Source organism: Macaca fascicularis, chromosome 1 (genome assembly GCF_037993035.2).
Source record: "Macaca fascicularis isolate 582-1 chromosome 1, T2T-MFA8v1.1".
NCBI classification, from domain to species: domain Eukaryota; kingdom Metazoa; phylum Chordata; class Mammalia; order Primates; family Cercopithecidae; genus Macaca; species Macaca fascicularis.
In genome coordinates this window covers 125,748,631-125,759,531 of record NC_088375.1, presented here as the reverse complement: position 1 = coordinate 125,759,531, position 10,901 = coordinate 125,748,631, and the positions used below count along the sequence as shown (strand labels likewise).

The following is a 10,901-nucleotide window of genomic DNA, read 5'->3' as shown; positions in this document are numbered from 1 at the left end:
ATCTGGCTACTTCCTACTGAAAGAGGGCACTCCAGCCTGGGCAACAGAGTGGGACTCTGTCTCAAAAAAAAAAAAAAAAAAAGTCCACACTGTCTAGTCACAAATGTTCACAGCATTTTTAAGACTTTGCGTTATTTCTAATTTGGGGCTATTACAAATGAAAATGCTGTGCCCATCAATGATTAGATAAATAAAATTGTGATAATACAATGGAATACTAATCAGTAATTTTAAAAAAACACAACCTGCTGATACATGCAATAAGGAGGCAAAAAAAGAGAACACTGTGTATGATTTCATTTATTTAAGATTCAAGAAAATGCAAAATAGTCTCTATTGACAGAAAGTGGTTGCTTCGGTATGAAGTGGGAAAGAGAGATGGATTACAAGGGCACAAGAAAACTTTTGGGAATGACGGAAGATTATTTTTATTGTAGTAATGGTTTAATGGGTATACATATATGTCAAAACTGATCAAACCAAACTTACAGCTTTATATATGTGCAGCGTAGAGGTCTTCAATTACAAGTGAATAAACATTTTTTAAAATGGTGATAAAAATAACATCTTCAGCCTGTTGTAGGGATTCATTGAATATGTTAAGCACTTTATCATAATACCTGGCTCCCTGAGTTTGATGCCACTGACACTTAGATATCAAAGTCAACCTCTCTACCAAGCTTTTCATCCAAAGTGACTAGGGGTAAAGACTGTTTAAGACTATACAGAAAGATCATGTATCTGAGGAATTAAAAATAAGCCATACGATTAGGCAATGTGTCACTCAATAAACTCAATAAACTATTATTATCAAGGCAAAAAATATATACACAAAAAGTAAGAACTGGGTTCAAAAAAATTTTTTTCTATGGACTTCTAACGTGGTAACTCATGACACAGGGGTTAGGATCTTCAGTTTTCCTTTGGAAGTTAATAAAAACCACTATAGAGAAAAACAAGATTTGCTACTAAGAAGGTGAAAACTGCTTCTCCTCTTAGGGTTCTAGTTCTCTTGCAACCTAAAACAAAGGAACCGGACAGGATTACCACTTTTGTACTGTACAGCTCTAAACATTAATCAGTCACTCAATTCATTATTTATTTTTTTCTGTTTCCTTGTATTCTGTCATACAACTGTCTCTTGGTTTACCTACTTTTCTGCTTGTCTTCTCTCTCTCCTCCTGGTTTATTTTCATCCAGATGGGATTTTCCCCAAAGTTTCCATCGTCATTCTTTTCTTCTCCTCTGTGTATGCGCCACTGAAGTTAAGATTGCAACGTTCAAACTCCCCACACATTCACACCCCCATTCCCATTTCACAGTATCTCACCCAATGTTTACCACTCCGAACACATTCCTAGAATCGAAAGATCCAGAGCAGGGAGAAAAGAAAAGGCGCCTACCAGATGCCTGGAACAGTCTACTAAGCGCCACAAGTATATTAGCTTTTTCAGTGCTCTCAACAGCCCAGGCAAATGTTATCTCAATCTTACGGTTGAATAAATTTAAGACCTCTGGCTAGACACTAGAGGCTGGCGAAGGACGTGACCTTTGATCAGAATCTCCCGGAGGAGTGGGGTCCCTGACCATTGTCCCTTCCAGAGAACCTTAAAACAGACGCCAGGAGACCCTCTCGGATACTCTGCAGGAGTCAAGAGTCACGATATTAGCAAGCACATCGCAGCCATGCGAACCCTTTCTGGTTCAGCTCTCGACAAAAGAAATCAAGCCCCCAGTCAAAATACAACAACGGATTAAGCCTACCACCCTCTCCCCCGGCCCCCAAATTCTCAGGGGAAATCCCCTAAGAGTCAGGTAGGGAGGTCACTGCAGCGACTTCAGGGTGCAGAGAACGCGGGGAACTAGGAAGAGGACGCTCCAGCCCACCTGGGCGTCTCTGATTGGCCGGCAGTTCAGCTTGGAACGCTGGGGTGCGTGGCGTCATATCCGCCGGGTCCGCCATCTTGTTCCCAGGGGCAGTTGGCGGAAGAGATCGAGCTCACTTGCCGCCGGCTCCCCTTCTGCGTGGAGTTCTCGGGGACTGGGTTTCGCTGTTTGCTCTCGGCCCGGGGTCCTTTTGTCGGCGCCCTGGGTGCCCTCTCTTGCCCGGCTGGGGCACAGCAAGGCGGCCCCTTCTCCCGACGACGTTCCATGGAGTAGGGTCCCAGACCGTTGTCCCGAAGAGCGAGATCGAGCTTGGCCCCCTCCCCCCCCTCCTTCCTTCCCTCCCTCCTTCCTTCCGCCGCAACATGGCTAACAACAGCCCCGCGCTGACAGGCAACTCGCAGCCGCAGCACCAGGCGGCCGCTGCTGCGGCTCAGCAACAGCAGCAGTGCGGCGGCGGCGGCGCTACCAAGCCGGCGGTCTCGGGCAAGCAGGGCAATGTGCTCCCGCTCTGGGGCAACGAGAAGACCATGAACCTCAACCCCATGATCCTGACCAACATCCTGTCGTCGCCTTACTTCAAAGTACAGCTCTACGAGCTCAAGACCTACCACGAGGTGGTGGACGAGATCTACTTTAAGGTACGAAGCGTGTAGGCCTTGGCTTTGGGGGTAAGTTCGGAAGAGGGGGTATGGAGGAAACGGGCGAAGGCGGCCCCCGAAATCTGAAGATTTGTGGGTGGGGGGAGGTGGTTCGGCGGAGGGGGAGCTGCGGCCTGTAGTCTTCTCTGGGAGGGGTCGGACTGGGGCCGCCCTCTCGTTTCCATTTTAGATTTTTAGAGCCGGGAGAGCCCGCCACTATTGATCTCTCTCCTCCCCCAACCTTCTGCCCACCCCTGGGGGGAGTTCGGCAAGAGGGATTGGGGAGAGGAGGAAAGAGTAACAGAAGCCTTTCCAGTTTACAGCTTTAAAATTATTCCTTTTGACGTGGATCTACTGAGCGCCAACTTGTTGGTGCTTCTCCCGCTCACCCCTGGCCAGGGCGTGTAATGACTTCAGTATTGGCCTCGTGTTGTTGGTACTCACTATCCGATCCAGACAGGGAAATGGTCAGTGCGTGTGTGTCGGGTGGGGTTGGGGGGATGAGGGTGGAGAGGTGCCATTTCAAGAGGTGTACAGAAGGCCTGGAAATTTTCCCAGCAGGAAGTCAGGAGTAAGAGGTCTCAGCCACCTGTGCATTGGGCTAATTTAGAATTATCTGGGCCCTGGGCTTCTGCGGCAGGGTCGGTGCTGGCTTGGCTGTGCTGGGGAGCTCACCTGGCGCCTCCTCACTGCACTCTTGTCTCAGTTCTTGTTTCGTTAGCAGGATTGACTCAGTCTTGCAGCGAGGCTCGGAGCAGCCCAGGGTCGCAGGTAGAGGTATGCACTATTAATCATGCTCAATCGCCATAAATGCATTTCCCTGGTTAAATGAACGGCTAATTAGATTTTTTTTTTTTTTTTTTGGCCATTGCTTTTGGTCCTTCACCAATTAGGTAGGCTTTTTCCACTTCCCTGCAAATTAGGTAGTGTAAAAAATACCTTCCAGGCCTCCAAAGGTTAATTTCTATTTTAAAGAATATTAATAATAGCCTTAATGGTCTTTAAATATTTTATCCGGAGCATCTAATATACAATCCATTTTTGTCTATATTGACTTTTAAAAACTCGACAGACCACACAAAGTGTTTTCTGTCATTTGAACGTATGTGTAGAGATGGTAACAAAAGGACATTCTCTTTCGTTTTGCCCACCTTTTCCCCCAGTTGAGTAATTAGGTTATTGAAGGATTTTGAGAGATTAGTTGCTTTTTATAGAAAACATATCTTGAGGAATACAGTTCAACTTTGGGTTGATAAAGTACACAGATAAATTTGGAATCCTCTTACGAGAGTAGGTCTGATTATAATTCTATGAATTAGTTTTTTTAGCTTTTAAAAGGTAAGACCTTTTTAGTATGGATACAGTATGGTGAATAACATTTAATCCTTAGCTTTATTTATGCAGTAAACTTTAAGCAGTTGAAAATTGGGTTCCTGCTCTTTTTGCGGCAGGTTCTGTTTTCTAACATAGGCAAAATGTTAATGTAATAGAGGAAAGTCTCGTTTTTAAGTTTCAAATGTGTTTTGAAACAAGATTCTACCAGGAATTGTTTTTAAATTCCGTTAAAAAACTAATAGACCCAGCTTTTTACTAATATTATCAGGACTTAAGACGTTCAGATCAAATACTCACTGAAATATGTAAGTTTCCAACGTTGTAATTTTATTTTGTATACATCCAACCCTGACTTTGGCTAGCTTTTAAGGAATTGAAACATGTTTTACATAGCAGTCTGTGGGGAGTAAAGGAAACGTTAAAGCACTGCGAAATAGTGTAGTGCTTAAACTTAAATGCATGATTTTCTATCTGAAGCCATTATTCAGGACTACAAAATTTACAATGTGCGGGTGGAAATAGAATTTTAGAAATACGTAGTGAAAAAACAGGATTTTTTTTGTATGTTTTTAAAAAAACAAAAATGGGTCTTCCCAAAAGGCCTTTTTGGATTCTATTATAGAGCTAATATTCTTTTGTTGTTGTTGTTGCTATTTTTAGATAAGGAATGGTTTTGTAAGATGTTCCTTATAGCAAATATGATACTGTATCATCTTTGATGATACTTAGTATATGCCTGTGACTAGTCACACTCAGTTTTTGACACAACTTATATTCTGGGGAATAATTGGATTGGTTCACACATAATTAGGCTGAAGCTTAATTACAACAATGATCTCTGTAAGTGTGGCCTTTGTAATTTTATCTTTAATCAGGAATAAACCTGACCCTGGTGGAAAAAATGTACAAATAAAAAGTTCCATAATTTTGCATCACAAGTAACCTGCTACTGTTTTAGAGATTTTTCCAGTAATTTTCCTTAATTTTATAATGTAGATTTTAAATTACAATAAAATTGAACTATTAAAGGTATTTTCAAGTATTTCAAATTAATGCTTAAACTTCATTAATACTTTTTGCTTTAAATTGGAGACTTAAATCCATTTTTAAAGGAAAATGTTTTAAAAGCAACTCATAAGTTAAAATATTATCAAATATTATCAAAGTTAAAGTATTACCAAATAGTTTTTGCAACCAAGGGAGACTATAGAAATTTTCTGACTCCCAGATACAGATATCAGCTCTTTATAAGGCCAGTTTAGTGGGATTTCTCCTCTGCAAAGCTATTAAGGTTTTGTTAAACCCTAGTAGCTTTTGGGTGTTGTTTAAATGTCTAAGCAGTTTTTCCAAAAATGATTTACACACTTAATGTCAGTAAACATATACTTAATGCCAAAATAATTTTGGAAGAGCTGCTCTATTATGGACTTGGGTATACTTTTATCAGGCTTTTAAACAAATTCAAAGTATGAATGTTTGTTGTGTTCCTCTTTTCTATTTTCAGGTCACGCACGTTGAACCATGGGAGAAAGGAAGCAGGAAAACAGCGGGCCAGACAGGGATGTGCGGAGGGGTAAGTAGAAGTACGTGCATTTTTCAGTTTTTCTGTTTCTGATAACTAAGTTTATATTTAGAGAACTAGAGGCCTGTCAGTTATATACTTGAGTGACAATTTTTTTAATCTAAATTCAAGTGTTCAGTGAAATAGGGTTAGAAAAGTGTTACTTTTTAATGCTTGTTTCTTAGTTCTGGATTATGGCTTGTTATTAATACCTAACAGGATTAATCAATTGGTGTTGAGTCTGTTAATTATTTTACTGCTTTTTCTTAACTCTTGTTTCCCCTAAAGGTTCGAGGTGTTGGAACAGGAGGAATTGTTTCTACAGCATTTTGCCTGTTATACAAATTATTTACCCTGAAGTTAACTCGAAAGCAAGTGATGGGTCTTATAACACACACAGACTCTCCATATATTAGAGCTCTTGGATTTATGTATATAAGGTGAGCGTGCATTTATGTACATTTCCAGGAAATATCTCATTTTAATTCACATATGTTTAATAATAGTCTTTTGTAATTCTAGATATACACAGCCCCCTACAGATCTATGGGACTGGTTTGAATCCTTCCTTGATGATGAAGAGGTATGTCAACAAGGGTAATAATTTGTTTTTTTCTGATTACTCTCATATTTTTATTATCTTTTATTTATTGGTGGTTTAATGTCTTCAAGAATTTCCTGTAGTTAAATTTATTTCAGTCAGATACTTTTGGAATTAATGTCCTTTTACTGAGACCTGATGGCTTTTATATATTTCAGGGTAAATTTCTGAAGTTTTATTTTCTTGTTTTAAAACTGTTTAAATGTGTTTGGTAATTATTGGAAATTTTTCACTTCTTAATTATGTTCTGTGTATTGCATTGATCCTGAATTGTATAGTTAATAGTGATTTTTCAAGATGGGGCATGCTCAAGATCGAGGTGATAATAAAATACATGCACATGGAATACTAATTGTAGCTTTTGTTTCTTCTGGAACATTTCAGTTCTTCACCCTCTAACTTCTTCCATATATCAGTATTCCCACTTGCATAGAAGTGCTGAATTGAAGAACTGGGTGTTACATAAATAGGCTAAGTGTTTGGATGACTTGTTCAAGGTGACAAAATTTTAATTCTAGCTTTCTGACTCCTAGTACACCACATGTACCTTTAAAAAAGAATTTTTTTTTAAATTGTAATTTGAGTCTCCCTAATTTGAAATCTGAAATACTAAGTTAGATTTAAATCATATATGCATGCATATACTAGAGGAGAATAATAAAAAATAAATTGTGTATGCATTGGCTGGGCATGGTGGCTCACACTTGTAATCCCAACACTTTGAGAGTTTAAGACCTGCCTGAGCAATATAGTGAGACCTCATCTCTAAAAAAGAAAAAAAAAAAAAAAAAAAAAGTTCAAAAATTAGCTGAGCATGTAGGTATGCATCTTATTAGTCCAGCTACTTGGGAGGCAGGGGTGGGAAGATCACTTGAGCCCAGCAGGTGGAATTTGCAGTGAGCCAAGATCATTGCCGCTGCACTCCAGCCTGGGTAACAGAGTAAGACCCTTTCTCAAAACAAAATGTCATATATGCATTAATTTACTTACATGGTGAAGTCCAACATTTCAAAAATGAAATGATGAGCTGTATTGTCCATTTGTCTACCCACTCTGCTATTTTGTGTTTTAAGGTTCATAAAGACTTTGAGTGCTGTATGTCAGTAGTCTATTTACAGAGTTCATCCAAAGAATTTATTGAATTTAAGGATGGTTCTAATGGAAATCTATTGTGTTTTGTTATTACATGCACACCTTAAAAAAAAAGATCTCATTTAGACCTGGAGAATTTTTATTTTTCTCTACTCTTTTTTTTTTTTTTGCCAGTTAACTGAGTTACTTAATAACTCAGAAGAAGCAAAACGTGTTTTAAATCACAATCTTTAAGGGTTTTTTATCTTTAGATGAGTTTTTCATACTGAAGCACTTCTCCCTTCTGTCTTTAAAAAAGCATGTTCCTCATCATAATTGGTGTTGTATTGGTTTTGTTTCTGGATGCCTCTATTTTATGTTTTTTATTGTGTTTACAAATCTGAGGTCCTCTATTTAAGCTAACTTATTGTTTTCTTCCTTAGATATCTGCAGCGATTATATTTGGATATACTGTATATCTGAACACTTAAATGTGTGTGAGTGCAAGCAGTTTTACCTTTAGCTCTTGTTTTCCTGTTTAGATAACAAATCTCACTTTCCTTGTGTGCTTGCACTATAGGTTTGGGACTGACAATAGCTGACTAACATGTCCTGAGCTGTGAGAGGGCATAGCAAGAAGGCCTTCATGCGGTAATGACCCTTTTCAGAGACAATGGTCATCATGGATTATGCGTTTCCAATTATTTGTTCATTTATTTATTTTCTACATAACTAAATTAGAAACCTCACTGCTTCATGGCAGTTGGTTTGCTATTGCTTCCAGTTTTATTAGGGCTTCATTTTATATTAGAGCTGTTAAAAGATAACCGTTAGACAGGAATTATCTAAAGTAGATGATATGTAGCTAGGTTATGGTGCAAGGTATATGATGTGTGCAAATATGTCCACAGAAATAAATACATAGTAGGTATGTGGAATGTAAATTTAAGTCAATCGTTCCGCATAATTTAGAAATGTAAGGGGCTTTTTCATATTGTTAACTGAGTGAGATCAGTTCCCTTTATGCCCGTGAGGCTGCAGGGTTTGTTCACACCTGCATGCACACACTAAGCCCAAATATTTCTGTTCATTCATTGTCAGATTAGGATACGAAAATAAAATTTTTCTGTTAGTTTTTTTTATATTGAGATTCCAAAGATGGTAATATTTTTATAGTATTAATGTATATATGGAAATACTTTTTTTGACGGCTAGGGTATCTTTTGTGTTTCTGTAGGACCTAGATGTGAAGGCTGGTGGAGGCTGTGTAATGACCATTGGAGAAATGCTACGATCTTTTCTCACAAAACTGGAGTGGTTTTCTACCTTGTTTCCAAGAATTCCAGTTCCAGTTCAAAAGAATATTGATCAGCAGATTAAAACCCGACCTAGAAAAATCAAGAAAGATGGGAAGGAAGGTGCTGAGGAAATAGACAGACATGTTGAACGCAGACGTTCAAGGTAATGTCACTCTTGAATTATGCTTATTTTTTATATATGTTTTATACAAGGTTAATGGTTCTGAGAAATAGTAAGTTGTTAGGAATTTTACTGTTCATTTTATTAGTTTGTCACTTTTACCCCCCAAAGATTATTTTCTTCTTTTCAGGGCTTTTTCTGTAACATTATGCATCTGTAAATGAGAACAATAAACTTTTTTGCTTTGATGATTCTTGACATGGACTTAAGCATGAGGACCTGAATAAATAATGCTGTTGAAAATTACTATGAAAAGAATTTCATGTTTTATTCATTGAAATTTTCTTTCTCCCTCCGCCTTCCTTAGGTCTCCAAGGAGATCTCTGAGTCCACGGAGGTCCCCAAGAAGATCAAGAAGTAGAAGTCATCATCGGGAGGGCCATGGGTCTTCTAGTTTTGACAGAGAATTAGAAAGAGAGAAAGAACGCCAGCGACTAGAGCGTGAAGCCAAAGAAAGGGAGAAAGAACGGCGAAGATCCCGAAGTATTGACCGGGGGTTAGAACGCAGGCGCAGCAGAAGTAGGGAAAGGCATAGAAGTCGCAGTCGAAGTCGTGATAGGAAAGGGGATAGAAGGGACAGGGATCGAGAAAGAGAGAAAGAAAATGAGAGAGGTAGAAGACGAGATCGTGACTATGATAAGGAAAGAGGAAATGACCGAGAAAAAGAGAGAGAGCGATCAAGAGAAAGGTCCAAGGAACAGAGAAGTAGGGGAGAGGTAGAAGAGAAGAAACATAAAGAAGACAAAGATGATAGGCGGCACAGAGATGACAAAAAAGATTCCAAGAAAGAGAAAAAACACAGTAGAAGCAGAAGCAGAGAAAGGAAACACAGAAGTAGGAGTCGAAGTAGAAATGCAGGGAAACGAAGTAGAAGTAGAAGCAAAGAGAAATCAAGTAAACATAAAAATGAAAGTAAAGAAAAATCAAATAAACGAAGTCGAAGTGGCAGTCAAGGAAGAACTGACAGTGTTGAAAAATCAAAAAAACGGGAACATAGTCCCAGCAAAGAAAAATCTAGAAAGCGTAGTGGAAGCAAAGAACGTTCCCACAAACGAGATCACAGTGATAGTAAGGACCAGTCAGACAAACATGATCGTCGAAGGAGCCAAAGTATAGAACGAGAGAGCCAAGAAAAACAGCATAAAAACAAAGATGAGACTGTGTGAAAATATTTTGTAAAAGTGGATCACATTGAATCCTATAAATGATTAAATCTGCTTTTTTTCCCCCAAGTTGAGATTGTGCAGTAGTTCGCACTCCTCAAGCTCTCCCTGTAGGCTGCATTTTCATTTCCTCTTTTGTGTAGGGAAGTGCCTTTGTAATTCCATTTATTGCATTGGTGTTTTCACCCAATTGTTAAGTTTGATACATGATGCACAGATTGTTCTTGCATTTTTATTGTTTGTTTTTGAAATGTACAGTCTGTACATATGTCCTGAAAATGTTTTAATTCCTTTGGCATGGTTGCCATGTTGGTTAAATTTGTATAAGGCAATAAACTGCCACTAATCTATTTTTGTTTTGTAGGTGTGGGATTATGGTTTGTGTACTGAAGTTAGCATGGCTGTGCTTTTCGTAATAGAATGCTAAAGACTTTGAGAATGGAACTTGGATGTCTGTTGTAGGAGAAATATGTGCTGCCAATGTACATGAAGGCAGCATTGTAGGATTAACATTTTTGTCCACTGTATATTATCTTGGAAGGCTCTTGTTAATATGTTACACTTAATATTCTCCACAGTTACCTTTAGAGAGAATTTATGAGAAGTTAGTTTCTGATGCAGAGGTTTTTAGGCTGTGATTTCATCAAAAGTCCTTTTAGCATTCTACCTCAAAGGGACACTTAGTATGCCTAAAATTTATTCACTTAGTTTTCCTTTTTTATTTGAAAAAATACATGACATGTAATCCTTTTTTCTTGAATTCTTTCTCAGATTTTAAAGTACTATATTAAAGAAAAAAATTAATGTCTAAAGCCTAGCATTCTTGCAGAACCCTATACTAACATGTAATTGGGAGAGGGTGGGGCAAATGAGTAGAGAAACAGATTCAAGCGTCAAGCTTCCAAAGCATTTTTATAAATGGAAAATCCTTAAATTATGAAACAGCTTGATATAGTGTCCTTTTTTTAAAATTCCAAACTTTTTTTATTGATAATGGAGATTGCTGTTTGAGTTTTTAAACTTAATCTAGAACAGAGGAGTATTAAAAGTAATGCTGTGCTGCATTATTTAAGACTATCAGCAAATTTGATAGATTGTTCTTATGACTTGTATTCTGATTACAGAGAACCATCATGAGTGTGGAATAAATACTGGATTAAATCCTT

General features: G+C 38.4%; 1 protein-coding gene and 1 long non-coding RNA gene across 15 annotated transcripts; one reads left to right on the top strand and one right to left on the bottom strand.

Moving 5' to 3' along the window:
* Positions 1-285: 285 nt before the first annotated feature.
* Positions 286-1,875, bottom strand: LOC107126834 (uncharacterized). 3 transcript variants are annotated; one of them, XR_012417104.1, is made up of 3 exons: positions 1,642-1,875; positions 1,155-1,245; positions 286-1,019 (listed from the first exon to the last, which is right to left on the bottom strand). It is a non-coding gene; the product is annotated as an uncharacterized lncRNA (long non-coding RNA). The 3 variants fall into 3 exon arrangements; XR_012417103.1 differs by having other exon boundaries at positions 1,155-1,259; positions 1,765-1,875; XR_010588370.2 differs by lacking the exon at positions 1,642-1,875 and having other exon boundaries at positions 1,155-1,397.
* An 86-nt stretch (positions 1,876-1,961) lies between these two features.
* On the top strand, positions 1,962-10,901 carry PRPF38B (pre-mRNA processing factor 38B). Of its 12 annotated transcripts, none has more exons than XR_012417102.1 (7): positions 1,962-2,525; positions 5,365-5,433; positions 5,710-5,861; positions 5,944-6,004; positions 7,674-7,744; positions 8,331-8,554; positions 8,880-10,901. XR_012417102.1 is itself a non-coding variant. In XM_005542529.5 (6 exons), the coding sequence occupies exons 1-6, from the start codon at positions 2,250-2,252 to the stop codon at positions 9,736-9,738; spliced, it is 1,641 nt and encodes a 546-aa protein (XP_005542586.1). In that variant the 5' UTR covers positions 1,962-2,249; the 3' UTR covers positions 9,739-10,901. The 12 variants fall into 12 exon arrangements, 7 of the variants coding, with proteins under 7 accessions (XP_005542586.1, XP_065404719.1, XP_065404717.1 ...); XR_012417099.1 differs by having other exon boundaries at positions 5,944-6,018; XR_012417095.1 differs by having other exon boundaries at positions 7,537-7,744; positions 8,880-9,176.